The sequence below is a fragment of the Ictidomys tridecemlineatus genome, chromosome 12 (assembly GCF_052094955.1).
Source record: "Ictidomys tridecemlineatus isolate mIctTri1 chromosome 12, mIctTri1.hap1, whole genome shotgun sequence".
Classification (NCBI taxonomy): Eukaryota; Metazoa; Chordata; class Mammalia; order Rodentia; family Sciuridae; genus Ictidomys; species Ictidomys tridecemlineatus.
The window spans coordinates 82,336,877-82,354,893 of record NC_135488.1 but is presented as its reverse complement, the minus strand read 5'-3'; the positions used below and the strand labels follow the sequence as shown (position 1 = coordinate 82,354,893).

The 18,017-nt window shown below is 40.3% G+C and overlaps 1 protein-coding gene across 4 annotated transcripts in view; it reads right to left on the bottom strand.

Annotated features, from left to right (window-relative positions):
• Nucleotides 1–18,017, bottom strand: part of Fshr (follicle stimulating hormone receptor) — a 155,480-nt gene that overhangs the window by 42,038 nt on the left and 95,425 nt on the right. For 2 of the 4 annotated variants that reach the window (XM_005324470.3, XM_078029232.1), the window contains exons 3-4: nt 7,263–7,337; nt 5,093–5,167 (exon numbers count right to left, since the gene is read on the bottom strand). In XM_005324470.3, coding sequence (XP_005324527.2) covers nt 5,093–5,167; nt 7,263–7,337 — 150 coding nt within the window. The remainder of the gene's footprint in view (nt 1–5,092; nt 5,168–7,262; nt 7,338–18,017) is intronic. The other 2 variants (XM_078029230.1, XM_078029231.1) reach the window with 2 other exon arrangements.

The following is an 18,017-nucleotide window of genomic DNA, read 5'->3' as shown; positions in this document are numbered from 1 at the left end:
ACTTAGATTGCTAAGAGTACCAATAAAGAACCTCCTAGAATTGTCTCCAGTTGGAAAAAGCAGATGGCTTGGCAGCCATTATCAGGCATCATAAGAAGGTCTAATGGGCCACATCTGAGTGGAAGATGGTTTTCAGTGGGGGTTGTGGGTGGGGCCCACACAGCTGTGTGACATGTTTTCTAAGATGGAACTATGGTTTATTGAGTAGCAAAGAGCAACACCCAGCTGCCTGAGGATTACATTGACAGAATGCAAAGGCAAGAGAATATTGTGTAAATCTTATTTACAGATCAATAGATAATCTTTCATACACAAAAGGTCAGCTCCAGGAAGGCAAAGCCGTAAAGAAAGAAATATTGCAGGCAAGTACAATATTGACTGTAAAAATTCCACCCAGATGAATCCTTTGATGCATATTCTGCTAAAGAACGTTTCTTTATTCATGAGGGTTTTTTTCTTTCTTCCCTAACCACTTCAGGTTCCTCGCTGAAGCATGAAGGCATTGATGAAGAGCGCTGATTTCTGTTGTCTTGAATTCTGTGCCATCAAATGAACAGCATGAAATGGAATCAACATGGAGAACTTGAGTACGACATTTCTAAGGATGTGTGTGCAGCAATTAGGATGCTGAAGTCAAATAGCAACTCACTCCCACCCCCCTTCTAATCCCCTGCTTTGGTGGCTTTGATATTAAACATTTATTCTGGCTCAAGATAAAACAAAACAACAACAACAAAAACCTAACAGCTCAACCTCTACTGGTCCTCACTGGATTCCTTAATTCACTTTGTGATTTTTCTTTGCCTAGAAGAAAGTAGTTCATTAACTCAAAGAATATCTGAAATCACCATGCATTGACCTGGCTGCTATATCATGAAACTATTATGACTGCTGCTCAGACACAAACATGGGTGGAGATATGCTATGGACTGAATTGTGTCCCTGAAAATTCATATGTCCTTAAGGTCCTATCTCAACATAACTATTTGGAGATAGGATCTAAGGGAGATAATTAAGTTTAAGTGAGGTAATCCATGTGGGACTCTAATCTTATAGGATTAAGAATAACATCAGAGACTTGTTTTTGCTCATTCATTCTTACTCATTTGAATGATCTCTAGTTTCTGTTCTTTTTCTTTCTCCCTCTGGCATCTGAGGACACAGGGAGAAAAGGTGGCCATCTGCAAGCCAAGAACCTAATCAGCCAGTAACTTGACCCTGGGTTCCCTAGTCTCCAGAATGGCCTGAAATAAACTTCTGTTGTTTAAGCTGCTTAGTCCGTGGTATTTTGTTCTGGCAGCCTGAGTTGACAAATACAAGATAGAAGCTTAACTGGGCATTGTTTTCCTGATACAATCTTTCAGACTGAGAACTGACAGTGAATTTTTCATGATCCTCCTTAGCAGTTTAGAAAATATTTCAAAGTGCTACAGTCTGAGCCCCCAATAGATGTATTGCTGATAGAAGTGTCATTGGAAGGCAGAATATTGCAATCTCCAGGGCCACCACAGAGCACATGCTGGGGAGGAATGCACAATTTAGAAAGGTTTAGTCTGTGCAAGAAATGAGAAGGTTTAACATAGGTTACTCCTCTTCTCAACTTCCTGGCCGTGGATTCATATGGCAGTAGATGTTAAAAGAGTTTGTACAGTGCAGAATATAGCACTGCCATGGTCTGGATATTTGTGTCATCCAAGATTTATATTTTGAAACTCTAATCCTCAAGGTGATGGTATTTGGAGGTGGGGACTTTGGTGGTACATGTGAGTAGGGTTAGGTAAGGTCACGAGGTTGGGTCTTTCATGATGGGATAAATATTCACATAAAAAAAGCAGAGGCATGGTTATCTTTCCTTTTCTTCATATACATATTCCATATAAGGGCATCATGGGAAGAAGACTGTCTATATATCAGAAAGAGGCCCTCCCTAAGAACATACCCTGATATTAAATGTCCAGCCTTCAGAACCATGAGAAGTCAAAATTTGTTGTTTGAGCTATCCAGACTGTGGTTTTCTGCTATAGCAGCCAGAACTGACAAAGACGATAGCATTATTTTCAGAATATTAAAGGAGAATCTTCTTCCCAGCGAGAGAGTAGATTTAAAGTACTCTGAGAAATAACCTTCTTTTAGACTAGAATATGGCTGGGAACAATCACCTCCAGCTTTATGTCAACCGCAAAGGGGACAGGTGGGATTGAGGACTACTCAAAATGAGAAATGGATATGCAAGGGAGGTGGAACTCAAAGACAGATGACACAGATTTTGTCTTCTTCCAGGTCCAAAGCATAGCTTTGTCTCCCCCTATCTTTCTCCCTGCCCAGATCCTTCCAAGTTCCTCCCTTCCTGAGGGCTCTCATTACGGTGATGACTACGAGGGGTTGGCCAGTAACAGGATCCTTTGGTTTCAAGTTTGTAGTGGTTCCTCAATCCTCATTTACAAGCTCTAGTCCACCATTTTCATAGACTATGAAAATGTGTGTGAGGGGACAGTTTTCTTCATGAGCTTATTCTCTGCAGGGGCACTTGACACTAACCCTATGTGATAGCTTGTGAATTGAGGTACACCCAGGGATTACTTTGTACTCCTAGAGTGTTTTTTGTTCTTTTACTGAAGGGCTCTATGAACCCCCATATTCCTCTCAGGCATTTTGTAAGAGGAAAGGGAGACAAGGACGAAGGGAGGGAGGGAAATTAGAAGGGAAAGAGGAAGAGAAGAAGAAAATACGAAAATCTACCGAGTAACAGGCACTAATCATTTTATATTTGTATAGTTATTTATAGTTTTCATAGTGCATATTTTGCAAAGTGTTTTTTTATAGGCATGATCTTATTTGGTTTTCATAACCACCCATTTTACATATAAGGAAACTTAAGTTTTACAAGGTAACTGGGTATGTAATTAATAAATGTCAGTGTCCTATCTGGATTTCAGTCCTTCTGGATTCCAATATAGTTTTATTTTCTCTTTCTTTTCTATGCTCCTCCATTAAGTGCAAGGCATATTCCATCTTTCTCTTTTCGAACCCATGCCAGAGACTCTAGGTAACAACGACAGGACTTAGTGGTCACCATAACACTCTATTCAACATTTACTGGAGTTTTCCTGAGGATAGACAGGTTGACTAGAAATAATCATTCTGGTTAAATTTTTTAGCACTTGGTAATTTGTAAAATATTTTCATATGTAAACATTTTTATGTATAAATTTCACTTAAGGCTCATACAATCCACGTACATTTTAGAAGTTCAGTGATTGGCCTCAGATTTCTCATCTAGCATATGATAGAGTCAGAATTTCTGATTCTAAGATTCATGCTTTTCCTATTACCACATATATCTTCCACTGTTGTGTTAGCCTCTGCAAAGAGTCTCTGCCCCTTAAGGAACAAAAGTTCACTTAAGGAGTCATAATCCCAAGCCTCAACCTAAAAGAGACCATGTCTTCTGAGCACACTAGCTATTTAATTTGCAAAGTACAGTTTAAGGTAAAAAGGCAGGGTCTCTTGCTTAAAAATGCTCAGACATTTAAATCTTTCAAAATGGGGATAGCTAAGAGTTGAACCTAGTGTTAGACCCTCTAAGAGTGAAATTAATGGGTGGTGTGCCCATGAACTCAGTCTGCCCCCGACATGAACTCAGGATCAAATTGCCTTCTTTCTTTGTCAGACCCTTTCTGGAACTCCTATCAGAAGGCAGGGGTTCTAGATGATGTGGACTCTTCTAATAATTCCTTGGCCCAGGTTCAGAGAGCTGATGCACACAATGGTCCAGTGTCCTTTATTATACCTGTGCACTCCAGTTCTTGATGACCAAAATTTAGAAATCAAGTCATGATATTTATTGAGCACCTGATGTGACAGGCACTGTGGAAAACTTTCTACACACTTTAAATGATTGCAAATGTGGTTTCGGGTCTATATCCTTCCATATATCTACACTGCAGTATTGTGACCATGCAGCTGCTTCCATCAAGTAGTGGCATTGATTTTTTCATCTCTGTAAACTAGAATGTTCAGTGAACTTCTTTGGTTAACAAAAATGCATCAGAAGAGACCATGTGCTAGTTCAGGGTGTTGGACCAAAGAGGCTTTCACTCTTCAGCTGTCTTTCTTGGAACCCAGGGTTGCAGTGGAAACAAGCCTATGCCAACTTACTGGAAAGGAGCATCACCAGGAGGAGAGCTGAGTCATTCCAACTGAGACCTTCCAGAGGAGCCAGCCCCCAGCTCATCTGCCAGCTAACTACAGATGCATGACTGAGCTTAGCTGAGGTCAGGCAAACCATTCCACTGACCAACACACAGGCAGGAGAAAATGAATGGCTGTTGCTTTAAGTATCTTTAGGTGATGGTTGATCGTGTATCATTATTATGTTAGTAAATATACATATGCATCATTATTATTTTCATTCTTTTGGTGTGGAAACACATTTTGAGAAGCTAAGTCTTTGCTTGTGATTGGTAACTAGTAAATGGATCCAGAAAATTTAGAATCTGGATTCTGATCTATTATTTTGTGAGGCCCATCATAACACTCAGGGCTCTGTCAAGTCTTCAGCTAATTTGAAAGCCATTCGAGTAGAAACAGTGTTTTTGCCAATGAGATCAGGCCCAGTGGATGGAGCTCAAAGACCAGAAGTCTCTCTACTGATAAATACCATATCTGTTATTAACCAAAACTTACCAAATGAAACACTGAAATCTCTCAAAGAAAGGAATACACGTATGCAAAACAAGAGAGGGAATATCTTTGAGGTCAAGGTCACAAACTGAATCATAGCAGAAATTTTGGTTGCATCTCACACTAAATTCTGACTGAGTTTTGTAAGAGGCTTGCATGACATTCCCATTAATGCAAATGGCATCCCTTATTTCTGTTTTTACAAATGAAAAACAAAATGCAATTATATTAGTGAAATTTGCTCATTTAACTAAAATCTACACTAAGTGCCTCCTTACCTCTGCTTCTACCCCCTACCCCAATCTGTGATAAAAAGCCATTATGCCCCAGAGTAGCACCTGGGCATTGTGCTAAAACAAGAACACACAATTTGATAATAGAGACGGTGGTGGAGTATATGAGTTCTTACAGATATCGAAGGTTGGGAAGGTTCTGGAAGGCCTCAGGGTCGATGTACAGCAGGTTGTTGGCCTTTTCAATTCTACTGTAAAAGAGGAAAGCAGATGCAAGTGAAGTAGACAGTATTTTTCATATTATGCTGAGTACATCAATACATCATTTATCTATTCATTTGTCTACCCATCTCTCGTTTCAAAAAATATCGAGCAAATTGTAGTGCCTTTTGTTATATTAAACTGTGCAAACTATTAACCTCATCCCGTTTAATGCTCACCACTTGGGATCTCCACCAGAGTCATGTCACCCTGAGCAGAGCTGAGTCTTTAACCAGAAAAAACCTCCCTAGGCCAGAGGAAGGTAAAAGGGTGGTGATGAGATTAACAGGGGAGAATTGAATTTTGGTCTGCAGAAAAGGAGGAGGTAAAAAGAGGGTGTAAAGAAGAAGACAGAGGGAGAGGAGGGGAAAGGATTAGGCAGGAAGAGGAGACATTAATAGGGGTGAAATGATTAAAAAAAAACTGAGAGGAAAAACCCAATTACTATTGGTTGCTATTTGTTGTCAGCTGTGAACTTCAGCAGGGAATAGACCAGTGATTCCTTTTCCTGCTACAGACAGAGGCTGTTCTCTCATGGCCCCTGGGATGTGGTGACTTCTGCCCTGTGTTGGCCTGAACTGTTTCCTGATCAATAGTTGGGAGGTAAGCATGTTCACGTTTGGATTTCAACAGAGAGAGCACATCTTGTCCACATCTTGCTGGATCAATGTATATTTGCAGACAGGCTCTTTGTTAATTACTTCCTCCCTGTTTCATTAGCTTTTATGTTGCAGTAACCTGTAGCTGCTTGGATCCAAGTACCAGGCAATTAATCATTTTAAACACAGTCAGTGTTGCATGGGGGTGAGCACCTCTCGATGCAAGGAGGAGATGAAAGAGCCATCTCATTAGCCCCCACTTCCCAGTGGACTGTGTGGAGGGATGTCTGCTTGACCATGTCCAGAGGGCTGTCTGTCCTTTGGTTCATTTCTCTGATATGCTCCATGGGTTCTAAGATCAGGACAAGAGAAGTCTAAGCAGAGAGAGGAGAAGAGGCATGAGGGTAATAACAATGAGGAATAATTAGTGTGAGAAGTAAAGTGGGTTGGAGGAAGGAAAAGGGAGGGGAAGTCTGCCAAAATGGGAAGGCTGATTGTCATTCCTAATCAAACTCTTCCACATATAACACGTGATATATAACAGGTATGTATATATTCTATTTGGTTTTGTCCCCTATTGGTATTTGAAAGATCCTAAAATCCTTATTTTTAAAGAAGATACAAAGGAGCAAAGATATTTATGATGAAGTCCTTAATCTGCTGTGGATTTGGCTGAATGGCTTTAGACAAACCTCACAACTTCTCTGTGCCTTTCATTCCTCATCTGTAAAATGAAGAGAGGGGCTCATTGGCCTTCCTAAATGTGTTCCATGGGAATTTATGAGAGGTTAATAAATGCTCCATGAAAGAAACCTTTCTAGCAACATTAGTTCAGAAACACTTAATACATAATCATCTTGGAGATTCCAAATGTATACTTTCATAAAAAACTTATTGAAAAGTTTTCCTAGTGAGTGAACTTGTATTATTTGCCTGTGTATCCTAATCTTATTTGATCATAGAATCATTTTCTTTCTTTCTTTCTTTTTTTCTTGAACACCTAACAATATGCACAATATACTTTGGAAAATTTTAGACTAGTCAGTCTATAAACTCCCTCATGGCCTTGACATCTGATTGATGCTATGAATTAATTTATGATAACTATAGACTGGAATGAAACAGAAGTGGATCAGTGTATTGCTATTAAACTGGAATGTCAACAAGAGAAAGTAAATTTGGGATATATGTTTGGACTTGGATGCGATGGAGGTACATTCTCATAGTCATAGGGTAAGGTTCTCAGGTATATAATACAAAAACCATGAGAGGCAGTGAGCAAGATGTTAGGCTCTGGACTGGTACCTGGACCACCAGGAAGAGACACAGGGCTGTACCTTTTCAGTTGACTTGGATATATTTTATAATGACAATCTAGAGATCTAAGGCAGAACAGAGTCACAGCGTCCCAAGAATACAAGAGAATGCTAAGGCTGTTGCCAGTAATGGCCATGAGATGTCCCCCACCCCTAACTTTCTTGCTTACATTTCATGTAACTTGGGCAGGTTGGAGAACACATCTGCCTCTATCACTTCCAAGACATCATTCTGAGAGATCTCTCTGCAGAGAAAGAAACATAGGTTCAGTTATACTCCATGTAGGATTTTAGGGTTCAACTAGAGCATTGGGCTAGGGAGGATTCATGAGCTGCACAAAACTCCTTTCCTGTCCTCAAAGAAAGATATAATAATGGAACAAAATGTACTAGATGCTAAGAGGTACAAAAAAATGGGAGGAGGAGTTCAAAGCAGGGGTGCAATTTAGAGATTGTATAGTGTGCAGATATAGAGCCTGAAGCCCTGAGAGGAAAAGAGAAGCCATAGATGGCAAATAAATGGCCCAACGGGATACCAATAAACCTTCATTCATAGGAACAGGTGGTAGGCTGCCTTTGACCTGTGGTTGTATTTCAATGACCATGCCCTAGACCATGGGTCGATTCTTCTCTCTGTTAATCTGGCTTTAGAAGATGAGAACTTCGATTTGGTCTCTTCAAACATAGATTTCAATCCTTTTCACCTCCATGCCTTTATCCTAGTGGAAGTTTTGATCACAAGGTCTTTGACATTAATGATGTCTTGGCCTAAAATACCCAGAAAAGATCCTTCAGGACCCAGCTTTTTGTCTCCCGGAGTAACTTGAAGGCAGCGGAGAATCAAGTCTACAACATGGAAGCCCAGAGCTTGTGAGGACAGAGGGCGGCTTAATCAGTTAATATTTATAAAGCGGCTCGCAGATGGAACGTGCTATTATTAGGCCCCCTGAGAAGACGCTCAGGCAGTTTTAATGCGGCTGCTGAGTGTCTCAGGGACTCGCACAGGCAGTGTGCATCCAAACTGGCTGAGGCATAAGCCTGTCTGCTGGCCTGGGATTTAGCTGAGAGTTCTAGAAAGGCTCAGGAAAAGTCCTGCAGGGCAGGGAAGGGAGAGGCTGGATGGAGAGGGGGTGAGTGAGACAGTGAATAAGCAGCCATCTCAGTGAGAGGAGTGGAGACACCTGGGACTTGTCAATCTGGGGTGGCAGGGCCCTTCTCACAAACCCTGTGTGAGAGAAGACAATTTGTAAGAGAAAATATTCTCTTATTCTATGATAGTATGGAAAAGACATTTGTTTGAACATCTAAAGGAGTGAGGGAAGGAGTTGCATGGGTTGAAAATACAAGCATGGTGGAAAGCAGGGTCTAAACAGAAGTGAAGCCATAATCTATTTCCAGGCTCACTAACAATTAGCCATAGATTTAGTCACCACTCATGGTACTATTTCAGCCTACTACTAGGATATTTCTCTTTACTTGCATTCATCTATTGAGAGTTCACTTACCTGGATTTTTCTTTTCTTTTTTGGTTCAAATAAACTAGAAAATATTAAAGCAATCAAGAAACACTTCTAATTTAAATATTTCAGAAAATATTTTAAAGTCTCCGCTTCAGACACAGGAAGGGTGGTTGGGGTTGGCAGCAGGACACCTTTGTCCTTAGTTGGGGGAGCAGACACAGGGTGTAGCCGTGGAAAATGCTTTACTGAGAAATTCAGAGTTCTCATTCCAGTTTAATCCAGTTTTGTCTCCATTTCTGTTACCTTTTATTGGGTGTTTACTATTTATCAGTCACTTTACATACATCCTCTCCAATCCTTTGGACATGCCTGTGAAGTTGGCATTTTGGTGTAAGTCAATGGCCCTGCCTATTTGCAGAACCTACTCTGGCTGGCATAGGGCTCACACATTGCCTCCTGTACACTCTGCCTTTCTGAACCTTGGATTCTTCATTGGAAAATGAGGGGATAGGTGAGATGATTTGCCAAGTCCTTAAAAGGATAGTGCAAGGGACCTATGTCCTTCAGGACAGAAGCTCTGCTGAAGGCTTGTACCAGAGATAAAGCTCTCCTTATCTTCTAGGATGGAGCTTCTCAGACATTACCCCAGCACCAGGCACCTGGGGACCTTGCCAGAATGCTAATTCCCATGGTGAGGGCCTTGAATGGAACCTGAGGGTCTGTTTTTCTTACAGCTCAAGTCTCAAGACCATTCTCGGAATTGCAAGGTTTTTCAGGGGAATAATAATATCCCGCCAGACTTTTCCCCAACATGTATATACCTAAGTGGATACAGAAAGCATGGCATAGCAGTCTGAGGACATCCATTCAAGTAGAGTGAATTATTTAGTTTAAAAAAAAAAATCTATGTTCTCTCTGGAAACCTTTTCTTTGTCATTACAAGACTTTTTTCCCCCTCAGTTAAAGCAATTCCCACATTGTTTAGTCATTGCTTCTTTCTTTCCTCCCTCTCCTCCTACCTGCTCTCCCTTCCTTTTTTTTTTTTTTAATGTCCCAACCTGACTTTGGGTTCCTAGATGATATCATATTCCTCTTTATATCTCCAGCAACTAGTGGTGAACTATTTTGCATTTAGGGCTCAGTAAATGATAGGTAGGTGGACAAATGGCTGATGGTAGGTGAAGGAAGTGTCTTCACTTCAGTCCTATGAATGGCATCTGGTAAACCGCAGAGGAGATAAAGTCGGTGGTACTCTCTTATGCCCTTTATGTTGGCAACATGTCCAACTCCAGCAGTGACGACCAAGCCTAGCTTGTCTATGACTCAGGCTTCTGTCCCAGGGCGTTTTATTGTTATCTTTTAATACACAACACACAAAGAACATACACAAGTATTTGAGCTGCTACTAATAGAGGGAGGCCTCTATCTCTCCTTCCCCATGGTACTGCCTCCCCAGCTCCTTTGCCTGTTAGACAAAGTCCTTGAATTGACAGAGAAGCCACAGAAGAGAAAGGAGGGGAAAGGACTGGTCAGTGAAGGATTTATAAAGCATTTGATTGGGGATTAGAGAAGCTGATTGTAAAGGTTCCTTCCATACATGAGATTCCTTGTTGGCATGATGGAGGGGAGAATGTGCTTGCATGAGGTCCTAGGGATTGTGAGGGCATGCTCTCTGGAGTGGATTTCAGGGAATTATGACACTCTCCTTCAGGTTTACATTCTTCTCTTCAGTGAAGTGTTATTCTGCTGAGGGCCATTGCCAAGTAGGAATGAATGGGCTTGCCTTTGGACCCAGGTCATTTGCAGTGACATTGCATGTATGCTTGAGTAAGGTGACCTTGCTCAAGGACCAGGGCGGATCCAGGTTTAGGGTGTATCCTGCTGGGATTAGGGAGTATCCTGCTCCTTGGGTTTAGGGCGGTTCCAGGTTTAAGGTGTACCCTGCTGGGAATAGGGCGTATCCTCCTGCTGCCTCAGGCTCCCCTGCTCCGAGTTCCCGTTGAATTCTCGTGGGATTAAGAAAGTATTTGGAATTCAAAGCCTGGTGGAGTATGTGAATTTTGCGGCAGAACGTGAATTTCCCCAGAACGTGTGTAGAGTGCCGGTGTGAGTTCGGGAATAAAGAGTTGCTGTTTGAATCTACAAGGTGTGAGTGGCTCGTGATTTTGTGCCCAGCCAGACTGAGGCAATGATTTTGTCCATTAGGAAAAAGAGTGGGGTGCTGTGTTTTCCAGTAGGGAGAACGTTAGGGAGCAAATGATTATTTTGAATGTAGTCAAGGCCAGCATAAAGTTTCAACCTGTACCAGAGTGATATTAATTCACCCATCATTATAGCTGGTACTCATTTACAAAGGCTGGGACTGTTTCATTTTGAGCAGAGTTGTTATTGGTTTTATTGGATAAAGGAAAACTGAAGGGCTCTGACCAGTGGCTGAAGGCCTCATTTGCATTTCCATGACATGAGTTGGAGAACAAGATATAATTAAATATTAAATACTGTTGAGGGTTGGATATGGTACAGATGTGTCCCCCAAAGCTACCTGTGCTGGAAACTTGGTCCCCAGGGTAACAATGCTGAAAGGTGGTGGAACCGTTAAGGGATGGGGCTAGTGGGAGGTGATTGGGTCACTACTTCCTGTGTGAAGGGATTCCTGCTGGTCTCAAAAGGTTGGTTAGGTCTCACAGGAGGGGATTAGTTCCCTGAGAGTAGGTTCTTATGAAACCCTGAGCCTGGCCTCTCCCCCTTGTTTCTTTGCTGATATACATGCTCCTTCTTTCTGCACATGGCCTGTTCCCTTTTTACTTCTCTGTCATGTTGTGACACAATCAGATGGTGGTGCCATGATATTGGGTCCTTCCAGCAACCAGAATCATGAGCCAAATAAACTTCTTTTCTTTGTACATTACCCAGTGTCAGGTATCTGTTATGGCAACAGAAAATGGACCAAGACATTCAAAGAAACTTCTTTGTGTCCTTTCTGATATAGAAGATATTCTCCAATCATATGTTCCCCATATTTTTCCTTCTCCAATGCCTCTATCTTTACAGAGCACTTTCCCCCAATATAACCATAGATTCCTCCCTGACTAGGTACGTTAGGGGATTCAACTGCTTTAAAATATTTTTAATATTCACTGAATTAAATTTCTTTCTTTTCTTTTTAATAATCTCAGACTAAATTTAGTTGACTGTTTTCCTTCCCTGAGTCCCTATAGTCTAGCAAACCCTATAGTCTATCATAAGTTCTCGCATATTACATTAGATTTGCATTCTGGAGATGTACTTTGTAGTTCAAATAAATAAATCTTCCTCTCTAGGCAAGGAACTTCTGGAGGACAGTGACACTGCCTTTCATCTTAGTATTCCTGTTCCCAGCCAAGTGTTTGCTAAGTGAATGAATTATCTTTGAAAGATTATAAAAGATTTTCCAACTTTGTTTTTGTACAATAAAGCTGTGTTCTTGAAAACTTGCAGTAAACAGAGTCTTTGCAAATCAAATTGTGTATTAACACAGGAGGGAAGCTTCTTGTTTAGCAGAATCTTGGAGAGAGATTTTAAAAGAGCGGAGAACTAATTCAACAAATGTTCAACAAATTTGGATTAAGCAGCTTCTGTGTTTTGGGTCCTGAGATCAGTGCTGGGAAACTAAAGATGAATAAACTGGGTCCTGAGTTTTATCAATCATCTCTAACTCAGAGTCTAGTGCTCTAGGTTTCCTTAATGTGGACTACCTTTCTTTGCTGTGCTACATTGAAGATGCTGGAAAAGAGAAAATGGATTTTTGGTTTATTGCATTTTAATATAATGATATATATGCTATTATAATACACATGTATATATATATATGGTTTTCTAGTACTTCAATTCTTCTGGAAATGTGATATATAGTTTTTATATATTCTTTACATATACATATATATGGCATATATACATATGTGTTATATATGTATATGTAAAATATGTAAGCATATACTATTTATATATACATATATGGTATATACTTATATATAATATGTTAATGTATGTAACTATCTAGCACATTTCCAGAAGAATTGAAGGACTAGACATGGTAGAAATACAAAAACTCACCTACTATACATATATATTACAGGTATATATATTATAATTATAAAATAAGCAATCAAATATTATAAGTATATAAAACTTATATATATAATATAATAATGTATAATAATTATAACATATAACATGTAATGTGGTACATCATTACCTATTAATGCATATGTACTATGTGTTATAAAATATATGTATATATCTTGTACATGATAACACATATATACTATATGTATAATTTCTTGTACTTCTACCATGTCTACACATCAATTCTGGAAATATATAGTTTTAAGTCAGGAAAGAACTGATGAAAATATATCCCAGAAAAATTCATAAAGCTCTGCAAATTGCTTTCCTACTCCCATTTAAAATCACTTACTGTTAGATTTAGAGACCTTACAATAAGAGTCCTGAATTTGAATTGTGCAGCATTTGTCACTAGTTCTATGACTGTTCAGGTTACCAAGTGTCTCTCTGCTTCACTTTCTTGTCTGCAAAATTGGAATGATAACCACTTCACAGGGCTGCCAAAGGGAATAAATAAGGTGGTATGTGTGAAAACACAGGGTTCTTCCATGGTAAACACAGACATCACTGTGCCTGCCCGACAGCCTTCCTTCTTGCCTTTGTGGAGTTTATGGCTGAGTTATCAGGAGCTTTTAGGCTGCATAACCAATGTGCTGGGGAATAACTGTGCTAAGTGAAGGACCTAAACCCTTCTTTCAACTTTAAACAGAGCAATTCAGGTTATTCCTCTTGTATAGATCATTTTGATTCTTGAACTGGGCTATGGTAGTACCCCAAACTTCAGCCCCATTCTGAGTCTTGCAGTAAGACTAGCCATCCATGTGGTCTATTGGCCGTAACAATGAGAACAGGCAGAGCACATAGGTGCCTCCTGGATCATCCCACCACTGAAGTCAGAACCTAAAGATCATGCTGTTCCCCTAGGAAGAGGGTCAATACAGGGTGGGGCAAGTTGTCAAGGTGTGGTAAGAATATTGCCAAAGGGCTCTTCCCACCTCCCAGATGGCAGAAAGTCAGTCCCTTCCTTTTCTAGAGTATCTGAGACTGTTTTGCCTTCCCAGATCTGTTTCTTTATCAGGGGCAAGTGAGTCTTTGCTAAAGATGCTCTAAAGATGTCCTCCAAATGACATAGAAATTTCGAATCAGCCACAGTAGCTCAGCCTAACTCATCCATTTGAATTTAACTCATTATTTTATTAAAAATTTGTTCTACTTATATACATGACAGTGGAGTGTATTTTAACATATTATACATACACAGCATATAACTTCCCATTTTTATGGTTGTACATAACGTGAAACCTGATATGGAATACTGGTTGTGTATTCATATATGAACATAGAAAAGTTATGTTGGATTCATTCCACTGTCTTTCCTATTCCCATCCCTCCTCCCTTCCCTTCATTCCCCTTTGTCTAATCCAATGAACTTCTGTTACTTACTTACACACAACCCCCTTACTGTGTGTTTGCATACACATATCAGAGAGAAATTTGGGCCTTTGATTTTTTGGGATTGGCTCTCATTCACTTTCAAATACATCAACAATAAACTATTGTGTCCATTTTATTTTTATCTTGATTTGAATACTAAGTCATCTTCATTTTTAAAGTATTTCCCTTGCTTCCCCCAGCAAATGAAGAAAGGGACTAAAAATCACTATCATGATAGCTAACATTTATTAAGCACTTACTATGACAGGCGATTTTTCTGTGCTTCAAATTTATTAGGTTGTTGATCCTCACAACAGCCCAATGAGGAAAGTGCCATCTTTAGCCCCTTTTACAGAAGAGGAAAAAGAGATACATATAGGTTAACTAATTTCCCCAATCCCACCCAGCCACTGTGTGAAGTCAACCTGGAATATAGACCTATAATTCAGGGAATCTCAAAAGGATGGCAGAAATCAGCTAGTTTTCAATGGCTAAAAACAAACAAACAAACAAACAAACAAAAAACCAACTTCCATTTCAGAGAATCCTGTTGCTTTTTAAAAATTTCTAACATGGTAGAAATCTTGGGGAGCAATATTCCCACAACTTAACTATACACACCCCTCCCTCCATGATGCAGAGTACTTGAGTTCTGGCAAGGCTTTTATGTGAGTTCACATGCAAATTTACCTTCTTCAGATAAATCAAAGTTCCAAGCAGCAAATCATACAATAAGTGCTTTTTTAGCACATTTTAAGTGCAAGTATATAGCAGATAAGACAGCGAAAAGTACTGCTCTTGCTTTCTAAGACGTCTGCAGTTTAGTTGCATAAAAGCCACATGCATGAAAAGTTGAGAATGCAAAGTCAATAGAACAGAGTGGGGGAAAGAAGAATGCCAAATGCGAAGCTCAGAGCTGGGTAAATAGTTGGGAGTTGACAATTTTATTATTTTCCCCCCTCATGCCCTTTGAAATTATCATAATTATGGCTCTTTGCAATTTCTGCCAGACCAGCAGTTCTTAACTGCTTTAGCATCTTGCAAGCTTTCCTGGTTGAAGTCTCCTTATTCCCAGACCCTTTCAGGTAGGACCTCTTTGCTGATGAATCACATCACTCTTGGATCAGAGTCCCATGTCTGTAGCTGCCCATGGCAGCCTGTCCTGTGAACTCTTCATGAACAGCAAGTCCAAAGCAGGCAGATTGTTTTCCATGCCGACGACCATTTTTCCTTCCTTGATCCCAACTCCATGTCAACAGCGCCATCTGACATCTCTGTTGATTCACTGGACCAACTCCAGTGTTTAATCCTGAGGTTATCTCTGACTTCTCTTCATCATTTAGTGTCCGAGCAGATCCTAATTCCTCTCAATGACTTTTTTTTTTTTTCAGGATTTCTTGCAAATGTCCCTTCAGTTCCAACCATCATTATCATAATTATGGCTTTCTGAATTTCTGCCAAACCAGTAGTTCTTAACAGTCTTGTGGTGTCTTAGGAGTGATTTGATGTGGGTCATGGGTCATTGTTTTTCAAACAAATTAAGTGCCCCACTGATTTGCATAGAAATTTGGAATAGTTTCTAGGTTAGGTGTACAATACGTGAGACAATAAGAACAGAGTAGTGTGTGAGTTGGTGGTGTATGAGTCCATCGCTGCCTGGTACCTAGGCTTGGCAGCTATGTATAAAATGGTTATTTGGGAAAATAAATGGAATTAAAAGAGGATGATAAAAAGGGAAGTGGGGAGAGATATTTTCTATAGGTAGAACCAGATTAATGTTGGAAGCTAGAAAAAGTAGACAGTTGTTTTGTTAGTCTGTGTGTGCTTATCAGAAATTGTTTAAAGAGGAATTCTCTGTTCTTAGTAATGAAAGATGAGTTTGTAAGGTAGCAAGGGAGTGATTGTTATAGATGAGAAAAGAAAGCGGTGTTAATTGGGTCACTTGGTTTTAGAGTGGCCTACCTGCTTTGGAAGAGGACTAAGAAAGGGAAGTGGGAGTATAGAGCACCCTTTGATACATTGAGGGATGGGTACTGTCCATAGGCTCAGGGCACTTGTAAGCTTGAGCTGTGTAATTTGAGGCTGCAGGAATAATGATGATGGTGATAATAATTAACCTTTATTAGACATTTGCCATGTAGTAAGCATAGTACTAAATGCTCTTTGTGAGTAATCTCACTAATGGTCTTGTTTCCTCAGGACTCTGCTGATTTTTCATTTTGTCTCAGTTCATGTTCACATGTGAGTGGCAGCATGAACCCGGAATTTGAATTTGGATTCAAATTCTAGCTTTATCATTGCCTGGTTTTATGACCTCGGACAAGTCAATTAATACTATGATACTTGTTTATTTTAATGGGGTATTTATACCTACCTTTTAGGGTTTTTTGGTTTTTAAAGAATTATGGAGATAATATATGGCATGAAAGAGATTTACTTGTCTTCCAAAAATCTGTTTTCTCCCTCTCATTCCTGCAAGCGCAGCTAGAGTACGTTTCTTAGCCAATTTTGCTGTTAGGTTGTAGTGTGTGAGAAGAAAGCCTCCTTCCCCATGGAACGTGAGCAGGAGTGATGTACTACCCTGGTGTTTCTCCGCACCATCTCCCTCTATAAGCTGTCCACTGGAAGTGCTTGAAAGGCAGAATTGAAGATGGCAAAGCTGCTGTTGTTCTGAGATCCTGAATAGAATGCAGAAGGATACCACTCCACACTACTAGATGAGAAAAAGAAACTTATTCTTTAAGTCCTTAACATTTTGGAGTTTGTTGTTGTCATCTATCATACTCTCAGACTGAAGAGTCCAACAGCCTACATAGCAACTAGTTCTTCTCCACCAATGTCCTTCCCAAGAGGACAGGGTAAGAGTTTCATACCTACCATCTTGTAAAAAGTGAGCATGTTGGGAAGTGGGCGTGTTCTTATTGGCTGCTTAGTTAGGAGTCATAGAGGAGTACTGCTTGGCCAATTACAAGAAAACAAATAACAGTAGCAGAAAATAATCCTTTTGAAACTGAATCTCTGTTTGACCTCATTTAGCCACAGAATACGTGTCCTCCATGACACAGCGCTGACTCCCTGTGATGGTATCGCCTGGCTGCTGTGGCGAGCTGTTCATTAATATCTGGGCTCTTGACTTGTTTTCTTCCCCTTTTCAATTATTTCATGAAAAAGAAGGAAAACAAAACAAAACACAAAAAACCTTCAGCCGGCTGGAAAGAACAACTTCTTAATAATGGGACTTCCGAATTCATTAGCCCACACAGTTTAGGAGGGAGTTCAGGTTAAGAAATTCCAGTAATGCAGAGCTGCATGAGGCAAGGTCTCTTAAATGGGCTACAGGGAGCCCTCCATCACTTTGGGCAAATCACTGGAGCTGTCTGAGATCCATTTTCCACTGTAGGATGTTGCTAAGGCCCTCTGTCCCTCAGTACGCTGTGTCTTCAATCCTGTGTAGCTGGCTGGGCTGTTGAAGATTATATGAATAATGCATGTCATACGCTGGGGGAAAAGCACACAGTGCTACGCAAAGGTCAGGCGGCTTACTCTTATTTTTCTTACTTCATTGGAGTCAGAAGACCTAGGTTCTAGTTGTGGCTCTGCCACTAATTAACCATTCTCCTTGAGTCAAATCAGTTACCTTCTCTGGGCCTTTGCTTCTCATCTATAAAATAATACTGTTGATCCAAATGATCTCCAGCGTCCTTTCTAGCCCTAGAATTCTGTGATTTTAATTATTTCTGTGATTCTGTTTTTAGAAGGCAGCCAGCCACATCATAGGCAGTGCCCCGTGACAGCTAGCTTCCATTTCTAACAAGCTGGGGCAGGGTGAGGCTCCACGAAGCATCTTTTCAAGACCCTTGTGACTATTCCCTTGGGAGGCAGACCCAGGAGAGACTGGCAGTAGGGTAGCCAACAGGGCCATTGTTT